Source organism: Stenella coeruleoalba (assembly GCF_951394435.1).
Source record: "Stenella coeruleoalba genome assembly, chromosome: 16".
Classification (NCBI taxonomy): Eukaryota; Metazoa; Chordata; class Mammalia; order Artiodactyla; family Delphinidae; genus Stenella; species Stenella coeruleoalba.
This window is the reverse complement of record NC_137162.1, coordinates 71,779,464-71,796,280: the sequence shown is the minus strand read 5'-3', so window position 1 is coordinate 71,796,280 and position 16,817 is coordinate 71,779,464. Positions and strand designations below refer to the sequence as shown.

Sequence of the window (16,817 nt, the reverse complement as noted above, 5' to 3'; positions counted from 1 at the left end):
GAATTGAAAGTTATTAAAATAGACCATAAGAAAGAAAGTTGGTCCATTTTTTAAAACACAATAGTGTATTGTATTATACAAAATGCTCATGATTTAAAAGGACACAGTCGTTTCTTTAAAAAAGAAATTCTGTAAATTGCCTATTTTGAAAGATTACTGACTTTTTTTCCCTTAGCAAGAAAACAATCTAACAATCCACTCCTTCCAACGGTCAGTTTTCATAACTTTCATGGCCTGTATAGTCAAGACATTACTTTGATTTTTACGTCGTGAAATGGGCAGCGTAATTTCCTAGCTCTCGTAGGACTGCATAGGAATTAGACTTTCTGAAAAAGCATTACTGGTTTGAAACTGTCATATAATGATCTAGTAATTTTTGACAGTGTCCTTTTGCAAAAGAAGGCGAAAAAATGGCTGCAGATTGAAGACAGCCAATCAAGCACAGGAATAATTTTGTTAAATTTTGAAGTAGGATAAATGCTAAAAAGGATGAATGGGAGTAAGCAGACCACAATCACACACAGTTTATGGAGTTGGATTGTGCAGCTTTATTTTATGACATTTAAGTAGACAGTATCATTATTCTCCTACAGAGGTTGTATATAACCTCACCTCTTAGCCTGTGTGTTTATGTACGTGTGGTGACAGAAGATACAGGCTTAAATAGGTAATGGCATGAAAAAGGAGAGTAGTTGTAATGACCAAATGACATAAATAAAAACATATTAATATTTGATTTATTACAAAAGCATTCACTTAAAATGGGATGATAAATATGAAAATTTTACTTTGGGCAAAATAATTATAATTAATTCAAATTAAGGGTTTGAAAAATTTTTTATAATCCCTTTATTTTTCAGTGGGTAAGAACAAAATCAACTATTCCTAATAGTGTTAGTAATTTCAAGAGTTAGTAAGATGTTCACCTTAGTTTTTAACCACACCTGGTGATCAGACATTAAATTTTTCTTTTTTTGAAAACTAGATACAATCTTTGCAGGTTAATGCATCAGATACTGTCACTCTAAATATTTCAGGAATGTGGCTTTGTGTATGACATTCAACAGTATTGGAGAGGAGAAATGAACAAGGGTCTGGGACCAAGGTGAAAGCCAAGCATAACTTTTCATAACAGGTTTCTTCATGCAGACTGCCAATGCAAACACACCAATCAGACAGATAAGCAGACAGACAAATACCAACACATTTCAGCTTAAACAGAACAAAACAAAACAATTTAATAACTTTAGTAGAATATGCTACCTGCTGCCTATTGGATTTTCTTTAAATATCTTGTATTCCCAACATTTTTTCAAAATCAGTTTACTTATTGATGACTTGTCCTTCTCACAGCCCATAAGTACTTTTTTAAAAAAATGCAACTCCACACACATACATATATATATACAGGTATATATATATATATATACACATATATATCATTTACAGCAAATGTTGATTCAAAGCCTGCATATATCTTCTTTTACACTGGGTTACAATTAGACTATCAGTCTGTCTTAAAAACTATCAGCGTCAGTTGAAACATTTCAAATTAAAGCAAGGTTTACAGAAGCACAGAGTTATGAAAGCAGAATGCTCGCAGTGAATTCCACATGCTTGAAAAGCACAAGAGAGGTAGCGGTGCTGCATTACGTCAAGCCACTATGATTTTTTTTTCTTCTTTCAGTGACACACATCAACTGAAAGCATTAAAAACCAAAAATAAAATTAAGACAAGAATAAGACCATGGGTGTGACAGAAAAAAATTGAAAATGGAAAAAGAATTGTAGACATTCTGTATCTTGTCTATAAAGATCCTACCCAATAAATTTTGTTCCTTGAGGCCCAAGCTGCAGGATTCGGCTAACCAAGCTCTCACCCTCATTTACAGGGGGAGGATTGGTAGGAAGATGCAGTTTACTGAATAACATCCATGCAGCAGGAAGAGAAACAAGAAGGGGAAACTGTGAACAAACTGTCCGTCACGACAGAGCCTGCCTGATTTGCACCCAAGTGCCACCTCAGAAAATAAATGCATTTTTTCCTTTTGTAAAATACAATATCACAATGGATTGTTCCCCAAAAAATGATCATTAAAAAGACATGTACCCAAAATAGCCATTTATTCAACATGGGATATATAAGAGTGGTGCCTTGACTTCCACAGGGGCCGCTGGGGTTCCGTGCACTCACTGAGCAGAGAACATGCTTCTCGGTTAGTAAAACCTTTGGCCAGCAAACTGAGTTAAGGAAGTACCAGCCTACCAGCTTTTCAGAGAATTACACAGCTTTGTGACCTCTGATACTACATGAAGGCTGTACTCGACTGAAATGGTCCAACTCAACAGCTTTAACTGTTAACTACTTGAGCTGACAAGGGTAAAGAAAATCAGAGATGTGGTACGAGGGCCAAGATGAAAACTGACAAATGACTTACCCTAAAAATTGTGCCCCTGCAGGACCCATTTCTACCAGCCTACTGGCTAATCCCTCTCCTTCCACCATGGGGGGTGGGTTGGCCAGTTTATGTCTCTTTACCAAACGGCAGGTGATACGGGTGGGGGCAGTGCACTTGCGAGGAGGAATGATGATTCTCATCCCGTGGTGCCGGCTTCCCCTCATGGAGCCGCCTCTTGCATCCACCATAAAGCTAACCAGAAACCTGCAGGGGGGAAGATCAGAGGCCAAATCAAGGAGAGACAGAAGCCGTTTTCACAGCAAGTTTGGAAACTGAATGTTAAAGTGACAGACAAGGTAGCTATCATTCCCCCTCTTTAAGAATACATTGGAAGTAAATACAGTGGAGTCACATCAAACATGCATTTGACTTGCGAACTGAGCAAAAAAGTACAACACGACACTTTATTTTTTGATGGTGCGTGGCCTCCGAACAGAAGCCAACCACTGTCAGATGCTCAAACTGAAGGAAGAGTGACTGTTTCAAAGTTGGGATAAAAACTGGCTATTAAACGACTGTCTTGAATTTAAAAACAAACCCACTGTATGTGGTCCCTGTGGGTGGTTTAAGTTTACATTCAAGGGTCATTTTAACTATCAATGGTTTTAGCCATGTGCTGACTATGGAATCTCTCCCCCTCAACAAGTAAGATGAAACTCCACAGTATGTCTTAAACATGTACAACTCATAAAATGAATGTATCTTTAATCATACCAACACTCTAATTTTTACTATTCTCAGAAAGCAGAAAATAAGAATAAAAGCAGAAGGTGACTAAAGTTTTACTAAGGCAATTTTGATGGAAAGGGGTTTAATCTTTTCAATATCAATTTGGCTTAAAAACTGTTTAAAATAACCTACATTTGAGTATCTGTATAGCAATACAAAAATGATTGAACAGACTTTTTAGAAAATATCTCTAAGTTATATAATTCTGTCATTGGCTGTTATATTAAAGCTAGGGAGGAAAAATTATTTGTCTGCATGTAGCTATGAAGATGTAAAGAATTAACTGTGTCATATTTGGGTAATATCTTTTAAAAAAATTTTATTGAAGTATAGTTGATTTACAATGTTGCGTAAATTTCTGCTGTATAGCAAAGTGATTCAGTTATACATATATATATTCTTTTTCATATTCTTTTCCATTATGGTTTATTACAGGATATTAAATATAGTTCCCTGTGTTATACAGTAGGTAGGACCTTGTTGTTCATCCATTCCATGTATAACAGTTTGCATCTGCTAACCCCAAACTTATTTGGGTAATATCTTGATTCCTATCATGTGTTCGTGAAAAAAAGACCTCCGTGACTCCTCCCACCACTGTCACCGTGTTGTAAAGCACTCTGATGAATGTAAACCAATGAGCCCAACATATGGAAGAGTGCAAGTCAGAGACTGGGGAACAGAAACATGTATTTTTGCATTCTAATTTTCACATGTGAAAATACGCTTATTAGTGGAAGAGCACCAAATGTTGATATTTAGAAAATTGTCTGAATACCTACAGGATTTGGGCGGGGGGCGGGGGCGCGGAAGGGGGATAATCCCATCCATCAAAATCCTCTACTATTTACTCTTCTAAAAAACAGTTCTAACATCCTACAAATAGATTTCAGACCTTGCTTGGCGGTCCCAGCTGGAGACCCTTTCCTAAAGAGTGATGCCTCCTGACCTCGGAACAGTAACCTCTTCAACAAAGCAAATGGACCCACCATCCCCATGGAGAGAATCAAGAGCATGGGGATCACTTTTCAGCCTATCAGATTTTCAGAACCAACTCTGGTCATCAGGGAGGTGGAATCAACTTCACACCCTTTTGCTCATTTTGGATTTAGCTGTTTTCCTCTGGATTAATTAATGGTTTCATACGTTTTTGATATCATTATACATACTTTGAGAGACCAGAACCACTAGGATATTCAAAGTATGAGGGCAAGAGACTGAATCTCTCAAAAACAAAACAAAACAAAACAAAAATCACTCCTCCCTAGTCAAAGACAAAGATAACTTGTTCACTTGTACAAGTGTCCAGATGAATTGTCTCCAGTGTTGAATGATAAAAGGGTCACTTGAAACTGCTTTGGGGAGCCTATACTTTTTTAGACATATACATACTTAACAACTACTTTTATTCAGTAATAAAGACAATGTGGCATATTATAAGGAAGCCCAACACAAAAATCTCATCTTTCCCAGCTTCCAGTAGTTAAAAATCAACTCGTGCTTGGGACTAAGAGTAACAGAATGAATTACAAATGATTCAAGATAAACTCTGGGTTTGAAAATGCAGTTGTATTAGTATTGATACAGATAAACACTGGAGTGTTTACATTGAGAGGGCTGTGTTTGCCCTGGCAACAAACAGCTGAGTCTCACTAATACAGATAATAATTCAGATCAGGTTTTGTCTCGTTCACTGCTTAACCTACAGAGCTGAGCACAGTTCCCATACATAATCAGCACACAGTAAATGTTTATTGAATAAACCAATGAACAAAACCATTTTGTTAAGTGTGCTCAGAAACTGCCTAGGTCAGACTCGGTTACTAACACTGAAAAAATATATATACATATATAAATATTATATATATATAAAGTGAAGGTGGTGTAAGAAGGTTACCAGTGTCAATATAAAAATACCCCAGCTACAAAGAATATCAGAACCAAATGGAAAAACCATGGCTTAGAAGATTTTAATAAAATTGGAAGAATCTCTTTGTGTTCTGTGTAGCAACCAGTGCATAGTTGGTGATCATTACTGATTATTTATTGTTCTATGGTTTTCAGTTTTATAGAGTGAAAAGACTGAGGAAAGATGGGAGTAGATGTTTAAGCCCGATACTGAGTCCTGTTACTCAATAGCATTATGAAATACAGTGATTTGTTTTCTAAACTCATCCCTTACATATTGTATGCAAAATAAAATTTCATGCAATATAATTTATAGAAACAAATGAAAAGGTGATATTTAATCATATTCATTGTATCTTATTAACATTTAAACTAAAGCAGGAATTCTACAAATGATCCTAAAACTAACACATGAATGAATGTTTCTAGCTTTAGGAACAGCAGGATGACAAATGCTGATACACTACAGACACTGACACAATCTAACTGTGGGAAAAATTCACATAAATTAAAAATACAAAAAGGGATGGTTCACATAAAAGACACAGTTATCACCTTGAATCATACTGAGGAAGTGGAGAAGAATAGCTGCAAAATAATTTAGAAAGCAAATGGGAAAAATTAATGTAAGATAATTAGAAGCAAGCAACAGAAAATGTCAATGATAAGCAAAGGAAAAATAAAAACCATCAGAAAATGAAACCAAGGCATTTGGCATTTGTGGGACAACTTGGAAAAAGATTTGCCTTAAATGGCTATATATAAGCTACACCATAGACCTGGCATTAGTGAACTATTTCCAAGTGTATACCAAGTGTATATTTTCCTTTTCAAATAAGCCCAATTAGCTGCCATTACTTTTCCTTTCCTGCAAAAGTCTACTGTCTTCAGTGAATTCAAAGGGAAGGAGACATTAGTTGCCTATTCACATACTACACTGCCTCCAGTGCAGGGGAAAGCTCGTTTCTGATTTTCTTATCCTATGATCCCTCAACTTCTCGATTTACTAAATTAAACCCTAGTGCTTTTCTTTCCTATGTAGAATACAAAGTGCTGGTTCTAGATTGTTGTCACATGGTGGCAATTCACCAAGTTTGGTTCAAAAAACTCTTCAGTATGTTTGCCCACTTAATGAATGTATTCTGGGTGTTTTTTTTTTAAATTTATTTAATTAATTTATTTATCTTTGGCTGCGTTGGGTCTTCGTTGCTGTGCGTGGGCTTTCTCTAGTTGCGGGGAGCAGGGGCTACTCTTCACTGCGGTGCATGAACTTCTCATTTCAGTGGCTTCCCTTGCTGTGGAGCACAGGCTCTAGGTGCGCGGGCTTCAGTAGTTGTGGCACACAGGCTCAGTAGTTGTGGCTTGTGGACTCTAGAGCATAGGCTCAGCAGTTGTGGCGCATGGGCTTAGTTGCTCCGCAGCATGTGGGATCTTCCCAGACCAGGGCTTGAACCCGTGCCCCCTGCAATGGCAGGTGGGTTCTTAACCACTGTGCCACTAGGGAAGCCCTATTCTGGGTGTTTTATATTTTCCTTCTCAACTTTTTTTTTTTTGGTTTGTTTTTTGCTTTTGCAATTTTAGACCCAAATACATCTACTATAAATCGTGTAACTATTTTAAGCAGTTTAAAATGTAATATTACTATAATTAAAGCTTTTTCTAACTGAATTAAAGAAATGCAATATTAATGATTCAAAGACCACCATGTAGTTTATAGTTTATAAGGCACTTTCATGTGAATTATTTCCATTTAAATGACATTGCAGTGACTTGTTTTTCACAATTGTGGTGTTACAAGCCACAATTGTGTAAGAATACTTTAAATAACCTGCAGCATTACTTGGAGTCTAGGACTTTTCCTCTGTAAAATGGGGATAATGGGTAAAGCCTATCTCAGTGTCATTTTAAGGTTCAAATAAATATTAAATAAGATAATACATGTAAAAGATTTAGCACAATGCCAGATACATGAAAAGGACTAGGTAGGTTAGCCATTACAATTTATTGTAATTAAAAGCAGCAAAAAATACTTCATAAAATATATAAGGCACTTCACAAATGTTAATTATTGTTAATTTATTTAATTCAGAATTAAATAAATTGAATCTGCACTTGTCCTGGATCACAACTAATTTATGGCCTAAATGTCAATTTCAGAGGTGAAAATACTTTGAAATTTTCATCATCTTAATGAATTATTTCGATTCCATTTGTATGCGAATCAATTATCCCAAGTTTAATTACCTATAATAGGCTAAGAATCCAATATCTAAAAATACAATAATTATCAATTCAGCAATTGAAGCAGGTCACCTTTTAGCTGCCTGCCTCAAATTTGCTGACTAACAGGGCAGCAACAAGGAGCCTGTTTGATGTGGTTTTTACTATAGCACTTCCAGGGTACACACATTGGTACATTCACTTTTTCTTTTCTTTTAAAAATTCATTTATTTAAAAAAATTTTTAATTTAATACAGCTTCATTATAATTTTATTTCAGGAAAATCAGATACTCAGAAAAAAACTTCATTTGAATAAAGTAAAATTAAGAGAAATGACTATATTAAAATTTTTTTTATTGAAAAGGAAAATTAGAGAGCTAAAAGTAGTGCCAGAATAGCCAGGAAATGGTTGTGCACCTTATTAGCTTCCTTTCTAACATGGTGCTTTTACCAATAAAAATAGAAATGCAGATTTGTTTAGCAAAAATATTTACTAATGACTTACAAATATATACCACATATACTCACTAATGAAGTCCTTTAGAAGATCAATATCTCATACATGTGAAGCTTGTCAGTATGAATTTACAACTGCAAATAGTAAGTGCAATGTTAATTTAATAGGAAAAGTGACTTTCTGGTTACTTACCCAGAATGAACAGGACTTGAGACAAGATTGACATTGTCCAAGGTGTCTGCAGCCCAGCTGTAATGTCTAAGAGAATCTGAATCAAATTCTCTTGTGAATGTTAGATGCTGAAAAATAAAACGATATATCGTGTCAACAACCCATCCAAGACAGTGGTTTCTCTGTACGTACAAAATACACCTGTATGTCTCCACAGTCCAGATAGTCTAACATTCAAAGTAAGCATATATATATATATTTTTTTTTACAGTTGCCCCTTAGTATCCTCGGGTGATCAGTTCCAGGATACCCCCCACCCACCCATCCCCGTGGATACCAAAATCCGGAGATGCTCAAGTACCTCATATAAAATAACTAGTGTCATTGGCCCTCTGCATCCATGGGCCTGACTGTACATTCCTCCACAGGTCTACATTGAAGTTTCAAGAATTCGAAATAAAGTTCATTGATATGCTGTATTATCTCAATCTTTTAAGAAACCATCTTGAGTAACTGGCATGGCACAAGGAATATCACAGAAGTAACGCTAACCATGATTTTAAGTACTTCAACAATCTCTAAATTAATCTGACAATTGTAAATTTCTTTTCCGAATCTCAAAATAAAAATAAAAGAATTCAATCTTGATGACTTCTGTTTCCAAGTGGGGTGGAGAAGGCAGCAGCAGCCTAGTGCTGTGCTAAGCACAACAGATAAGTATGGAAATCATCTCTGCGGGCAGCAGAGAACAATTGAGGTGCAAAACTGAGGAGCTGTATTTGGAGAGGTGGTTACCTGGAAGAGTTGAGTTTTTTGTTGCCATTTTTAACTTGGGGGCATTTGTCAATTACCAGTGCAGACAGAATTTGGGCTTTGTGCCTACAGGGGCTACCTGCTGGGGAACAGAAAAACCAAGGGAGTTTTGGTGGAGAGTTGGGTGGCCTCAGGCATGCTACAGATTTCCATTCAGAACATTTGCTAAATGCTGGGGCTGGGGCTTCCCTGGTGGCCCAGTAGTTAAGAATCTGCCTGTCAGTGCAGGGGACATGGGTTCAAGCCCTGGTCCGGGAAGATCCCACGTGCCACGGAGCAACTAAGCCCTCAAGCCACAACTACTGAGCCCGCGAGCCACAACTACTAAAGCCTGCGCACCTAGAGCCCACGCTCCACAACAAGAGAAGCCACTGCAATGAGAAGCCCACGCACCAAAACGAAGAGTAGCCCCCACTCGCTGTAACTAGAGAAAACCTGAGTGCAGCAACGAAGACCCAACACAGCCAAAAATTAAAATAAATAAATAAATAAAATAAAAATAAATAAATAAACTCTGGAGCTGTGCAGAACAGGAAGCTAAAAAACTAACCAGAAAATCTCTGAAAGGCATAACAGAGCTTTTGGGCAGTTTCATGAGAAAAAGATTTAGAGTGTGAGACTTGGAAGGGGAGGGGACCCGAAGATCATACCAGAATTTCAAATAAGGACCCTGAAGGGCCAGGGACAGACCAGTGGTAGTCTGAGATTTACCAGGGCTGTGAACCAGCCTCATTTCAGCAAAATCTTGATTGGATGAGAAGAATCAGCCACCACTGTTTGCCTCGCAGAGGGATGGTGAATCCTCTTTGAAGGAATATTATCATCACTGGGTGTGTCGTGTCTACAAACTTGTTTTTATACATCATGTCCAGCATGCAATGAAAAACTGCCAAGCATGGCCAGAGCACATGAGCAAAAACAAAACCAAAACAAACCCAGATACTACAAACAGACTCCCAAGTGATCCTACATTTTGAAGGAAGTTAATAAGAACTTTGATTATAGTTATCATAATAACTATGATTAGTATGTTTAAGAAAATAGGAAAAAAGATAGAGAAAAGAAATGAAAAGGTGGATGATTCAACAGAGGACTGGAATATATGTAAGAAAATCAAATGGGCCTTTGTTCAGTTCTAAGTATAATGTCAGTTCTTAAACACAATAGGAAACAGGGTTAATATATGGGAAGTGTTAATGGAAAAATATAAAAAATGAAGGGTAGATTTAAAAAAAATTTTTGTTTTATATTGGACTATAGTTGATTAACAATGTTGTGCTAGTTTCAGGTGTACGGCAAAGTGATTCAGTTATACGTGTACATATATCCATTCTTTTTCAAATTCTTTTCCCATTTAGGTTGCTACAGAATACTGAGCAGAGTTCTCTGTGCTCTACAGTAGGTCCTTCCTGGTTATCCATTTTCAATATAGTGTGTGTATATGTCAAGCGTAGATTTTTTTAAAGAATGGAAAATACAGAAAATAGTATGAGACGTAGAACACAGTGAAAGGTTTTAACGTGTGTGTAATTGGACTCTCGGAAGTAGAAGAGGAGAATAAGGTAGGGGCTATGTTTGAAGAGAGAATGGCTAAGAATGTTCCAAATCTGATGAGAGATATTGGCTCACACACCAAAAATGAAATCAATTTCAATTTTCGTCCTTCTAAAGATCTGCTTTCTACTGAAACCCCAGTAAAATGACAGTCAAGAATTCACACACACACACGCGCGCGCACGCACACACACACACACACACACACACACACAGGCAAAGAGAATAAGAGAAGACATCAACAGAAAAACAAGGATTGGTTGCAAGTCTCTCTAAAAAGGGATCCGATCTCCATAATCCCCTCACTGATGTATCAGTTGCCGAATAACTCACCCCCTTCAACCCTGGCAGAAATCTAGAGGCACAGAAACCAGAGGCAGAAGATTAGAGGGTCAGAGGCACCATAATGAAAATGGGGATTAATTGAAAGTTTATGTAATGAATGTTCAGCCCCAGCCTTCTACCTTTACTGGTCTCCCAGACAGACAGTTAGGGACAGAGCCTTGAGGCAGAAAATGGGGAGTCTTCTCTGGGATTTTCCAGTGAAACGTCCCAGACTTATTACTTCAGTGGAAATCCCAGGTGCTAAGCCCTCAACCGCGCAGAGAGCATCCCATAAGCTTAGTACTCAGTCATCAAAAGCTACCCCGAGCAGTTGTCTCTGGAGAGGAGAAGTTGGGGGCTGAAGGTGTATATGGGGATGCTCTTTTTAATCCTATTGAGTATGTCTTGTAAAAGAACATGACTTTTTTTGTTTCTTTCCCAAATGGAGAAGGACCTTTATTTGAACGGTTAATTCTCACGTGTTGCAACAGCCAGAGATCATTCTTTGCCCAGAGTGTTGCAGACAGGGGAAATCTTCATGTGCCTCTTTCCTTTTAAACACCAGATCCTATGGCCAGGCCAAGATATTTGGAAGCAAATTGTGAGCCCGTGTGCCAGCTGGGGGCCTGCTGAGACAAAGGGAAGATGCTCGCTGGCCAGGAGACCCTTAATCCAGTCGGAGCGACTTTAACACATTCATTTCCACTCTGCTTGGATCTTTCCTTGAAGATGCTACTCCAAAAAGATCTTTCCTGCTTGCTATCAGCTTAGTCACAGTTTTAGATTGAGCTATAGCTCATAGGTTGTATAAATCTAGGCCAGCTGAGGGGAAAATCTCCACAGGGCTCCGTCTAAGGTATAAATAAATAGGTGATGACTTTTTATTTGTGTGTGTAAGGTTCATAATAAGAAAACTTAAATTTTAAAAATTACTGTGAATTACAAAGATTAAAAAAATAGCCCTGGGCTTCCCTGGTGGCGCAGTGGTTGAGAGTCCGCCTGCCGATGCAGGGTACACGGGTTCGTCCCCCGGTCCGGGAAGATCCCACGTGCCGCGGAGCGGCTGGGCGCGTGAGCCATGGCCGCTGAGCCTGCGCGTCCGGAGCCTGTTGCTCCGCAACGGGAGAGGCCACAACAGTGAGAGGCCCGCGTACCGCAAAAAAAAAAAAAAAAAAAAAAAAAAAAAAAAAAAAGCCCTGAGATCAAATGGAACAATAATTTGCAGAGCACTTATGTGTAAGTCACTGTCCTGCCTAGATCCTAGGAAAATGCAAAAATGAATGAGGAGCAGCCGTCTGTGCCTTCGGTGAGAGAGGACACATCTGGTGGATGGGTATGCGATCAATGGTGTCAACAAGAGTTTACAGAACTAGGGTCCTAACCCCCAAAGATGAATACGTCACTTCAGAACGTTCCCAAATTCTTTATGGGTTAACCAAAGATGAGGTGTTGGTTTCATCTGGCCTCATTTACCAATTTTACTGACTTTTTTTTTTTTTTTTTTTTGCGGTACGCGGGCCTCTCACTGCTGTGGCCTCTCCCGTTGCGGAGCACAGGCTCCGGACACGCAGGCTCAGCGGCCATGGCTCACAGGCCCAGCCGCTCCGCAGCATGTGGGATCTTCCCGGACCGGGGCACGAACCCGTGTCCCCTGCATCGGCAGGCGGACTCTCAACCACTGCGCTAACAGGGAAGCCCCCAATTTTACTGACTTTTAAAGACCCCAACCAACCCACCCTCAGAGTGGGGCAAAATATTTAATATAAAGTAGGTGGTGCTGCTCACTTATTTTTCAGCAAACTGCAATTCCTCCATTTGGGGCAGCCCTAAGGCTATTTTCCAAAAGACCTATTCTTTTTCAAGTTCTAAGCAATAAATAATATCACTCCTCTTTGGTAATTACAGTAAATTATTTACCTTTGGTGCTCTTAGAAACATGCACTGGCGACATTAATTATTGAAACAATGAATTGTATCCCACAAAAAGGTATGGCCGCCGTCATGTAATATTTATCGAGGCTGGGGTGTGCCAGCACATGGGGATCCCTTTGACTCCTTTCTAACTCCCCGACTCTCACACCTCCTAGTCACTCACAGGAACTTTGTCATAACACAAATGAGCAAATGTAGAATCAATTAAAAGACTTGTTCAAAGCAATGAGCCATATGTCCCGATATTTGTCCCAGTTTTTCTTTTTTTCCATAGAGTTTTGCAGAGGCTGATGGGCAGGCCTAGCAATTTTAATAACCTAAATATAGACAAATAAAATGCTCTTCCTACAATGCATGCACTGAGACACAAAAATAAGGCACTCCATCTGAGCCTATGATTTTTAGAGAGATGAAGTGGCGGCTTCGTTTGCAAGCTACCTGTCTCTGAACACTTTTTTCTACAGACTAATGTTTACTTAAAACAGAAACGTGCCGTTTGAACTGCTTACTTATTGTAGTCAACAATATGAATTTCAAGATGTTGTGACACGTCATTGTGCCTGGTACCATGGTACCAGGAGAAGCTCTTCTTCTGTTTGGTTACTGAACCAATAGACATTTAAAATGATAAAAAGGTCACTACGTGTGATGATGGTTAAAAAAGATGAACTAGAGATGGCTCTTAAACTTCCCACAGCAAGTAGGGGTGCTCCCAGGGCTTCATGGAAAAGGATTTTCAAAGGACATATGTATGATCGCTTCTATTTTTCTTTTTTTTTTCAGTGGCTCCTACTTTTCAAAGGACTTTTATTTATGTGAGCTCATTTGTTAAAATCTGATAATTTGTGGAGAAAGCAGAGCAAAAACAAACATATTCCAGGGCCAGCACTGGTCCTTTACAGTTATATACACAGGATGCCTATATGAAATCAACACAGCCCGTTCAGTTAGAAGGACGCACCTTCTAAATGCCTAAGTCTTATTTATTGACTCAAAAACGTTTAAATTTCTATGTTAACAGCAATACTGCAACCTACTCTGTCAACTCAATGTCAGGGACTATCCTAGGCCTTTACATTACTTTGTTCTTTGACTCTTCAGGACGGAGTGGCCTTGGGAGATAATATACCATTTTACAAATGAGGAAACTGAAGTTCAGAGAGAGACTTGAAACATTTGACAACACAAAGTGAATACCCGGTGCTGCGTGGCTTTAGTAGGACACTACGTTAAGGAAAAGTTCACACTGACTTAAGAAGACCTTTTACTCCCAAGTCAAAAATGATTATGAATAAGCACATCATTTTTCATCTTGGAAGTGATATCAAGGATACTATTAAAATCAAAATGCACATTACTCAATAGAGTCCAACGCCTGACTAACGATGATATCACTGTCTCCAAGAGGTTCATACTTTCCCAAAATAGTTTCTCACTAGCCCTGTTCATCAGAGAAAAGAGGAGAGCAAGTACACACTGGCCTCACCAATGAGGACACACCCAAATGCCCAGGACTGGAAATAAATGTCCAGGCACAGAAGGAAAGAGGTAGAAGGCAAGAAAGTACTTGCAAGGAAAAGAAAAAGAAATCCAGTTCATTCCAGTATCAGCTAATTCTCCAGGCTGCTGACTGTCAACCTCCAGTGCTGGATGCCACCAGTTAAGGTCCTTGTCTGTCCGCTTGGCTACCCCTGGCAGCAGGTGGTCCTGCGGATGAACTGGTGGTCTTGATACTGCTAATGTTACCGGCCCCAGGTAAAACTCACAGCAACAGGTCCCACGGAGAATGAAGTGCATCTAATCTGAAAAACTGTAAACACGATCTAGCTGGGAAACAGCTGGATGATGTAACCAGACTGGGAGCCCAGGAGAGCAAAGGCTTCTCAAAGTCAATACCCAGCACTCGGTGGCTTTAGTAGTTATCCTTGTCAAGGATAACTTGAACCTGTGGCCACACATCGCACAGGGCCAGGGCAGGGGGACCCATGTGGGTGTCAGATCCCCTAGACAGAGAACAGATGATTGGGTTTGAGGTGGGCTGCATCACTTCATAGCCCAGTGACTGGAAGGTCAAAAAACCTCACTGAAAAAAACCTCATTTCTGCATGTGAGTAATGGGTGGATAATGTTAACTGCCCCAACTCACCATAAGAATGGAATGACCCAAGGAATATGAAAGTGATATGAAAATTCTAAATTGCTATGCAAACAGAATCACAGATAATAATAATAATCTTGATGCTCCCAGATGTTTTATAATTGAATTTATTTCTTAAATTTATATAACACTGTGGCCCCGTGTATAGCTTTTTAGGATGGTGTATGATTGATCAGAGTATAGGGAGTAGCCTGCTGGATTAACAAATAACAGTGGCCTTTTGGCCGTGACAAAATACTTGTCTAAACGCTGACTCTTCCAGCTGAATGTGCTTCACTCAGGCTGCCGTACTTTGCTTATGAGAGTGGCACTGCAGCCTAGGGCAGCAGCAGAATGGGTTCAAGCAGCCATCAGACCTAAGTTTTGTTCTCAGCTGTACCACCAAATGTCACCTAATGTGACAATGGACAAGTAAAACCCTCAGTCCCAGGCTCTTTTGTCTGTGAAGTGGTACTGATAATACCTAGTCCATAACGTGGCTGAAAGCACAGAGTGAGATGATCCGTTTAATAAAACGTATGACAGGTGCTGCCCTGAGTATTATAATTATCATGATCTATGGCAGATACTGAGTGAAATGGCAAACTGCTGCTGAAATAGACAGTAGGTCTGTCTGGACATCCACCACAACTATCTGGAAATATTCTTTTAAGAAATGGATTCCATCTTAAAAGAAAAAAAAAGTCTAATTCATAGTAACAGAGAATAGAATGGTGGTTACCATAGGCTGGGGGGGTGGAGGAAAAGAGGAGATATGGATCAAAGGGGACACACTTTCAGTTATAAGATGAAGAAATTCTGGAAACCTGATGCACGGCACGGTGACGGCAATGAATAAAAATGTATTATATACTTGAAATTTGCTAAGAGAGTAGATCTCAAGTGTTCTCACTACACCCCCAAAAATGGTAATTATGGGAGGTGACTGATGTGTTAGTTAGCTTGACCGTGGACATAATTTCACAATGAAGACATATTTCAAAACATCATGTGTACCTTAAATTCCATAAAAGAAAACCTCATTCAAGTAGCAAAATAAAATACAAATTAAGAGCTTACTAAAGCAGGTCTTTTTTTCCCCTAAAGTATTTCTTTTCTTGAAATCAACTCTTATAACCCCCAAGACTTATTTGAGACCAGAATACAAACCAAAATGAAGTTGCGTTCTGGAGATTTCCAAATCGGATTGATTTCAAGATAATTTAGCTACTAACTTCAACAAGAGAAGGTGAATCAAGGTCAGCATAGAAGCTGAGAGCGTTAACACATCAGCATCCGGCTCAAGACATCCACACGAACTGTACTACCTTAAGTTACAACACAAACCTCTCTGCATTTAAAAAAAAAAAAAAAAATCTGTAATCTTGATGACCAATCTGTGAGAGGTGTTGAGTGGATCACCTAAGTAATGCTGGCAAAGCACCTTGAAGAGGAAAAAGCAGGATATTAAATATCACTAGTCAAAGGTGCTTATCTTCCAAGCGACTATCTCTAGAAAATCTTTAATCCCAGGCTGGTGACCTTCTGCCACCATGCACATTTCTGAGAGCCCTTTAGAAATTAGCTTCAAGGAAAGAAATAGGAAAGTTAATCTGCCGATGGAGGGGGAAGGGGGCGGGCAGGGGTGGAACGGGGTTGGCAGGGACAGGAGGAAGGATTATTAGCATAACCAGCCTGTTGGGTTGTTCATTCCTCTCCTTTTCTATTACTGAGGTCATGGGAAAGGGCGGGTCTTGAAAAAATAAACATGAATTTCTCCCAAAGAACTCTCCAATTTGCACATTCCTTGCTAATATACCAAGTATTAGTACACAACACAATATGTAACTAAATATACATGAGATCATCCTTAGCCTGCCAAAAGACCAAGTCCAGCCCAAAGGATCTGGAATCCTAGACTGGGAGATAAATGCGAAGCGTTAGGGGGTGGTAACAGTTAGGGGTAACAGCTGCTTGAGGTACAGGGAGGCTATCAAGAGGCCTCCACTACTGGCTCCAGAATGATCTCCACTATTACCCAAGAGCCAGTGCAACTGTTTACACACTAGTTTAGTTACATCTTCCAAACTGGTCACCATTGGAAGCCCCGCG

At 39.1% G+C, this 16,817-nt stretch overlaps 1 protein-coding gene across 1 annotated transcript in view; it reads right to left on the bottom strand.

Moving 5' to 3' along the window:
- LOC307175491 (ankyrin-3-like) overlaps nt 1–16,817 on the bottom strand; it is a 331,772-nt gene that overhangs the window by 74,850 nt on the left and 240,105 nt on the right. Inside the window, exons 26-27 of the mRNA XM_079900598.1 lie at nt 7,967–8,073; nt 2,437–2,663 (exon numbers count right to left, since the gene is read on the bottom strand). Coding sequence (XP_079756724.1) covers nt 2,437–2,663; nt 7,967–8,073 — 334 coding nt within the window. The remainder of the gene's footprint in view (nt 1–2,436; nt 2,664–7,966; nt 8,074–16,817) is intronic.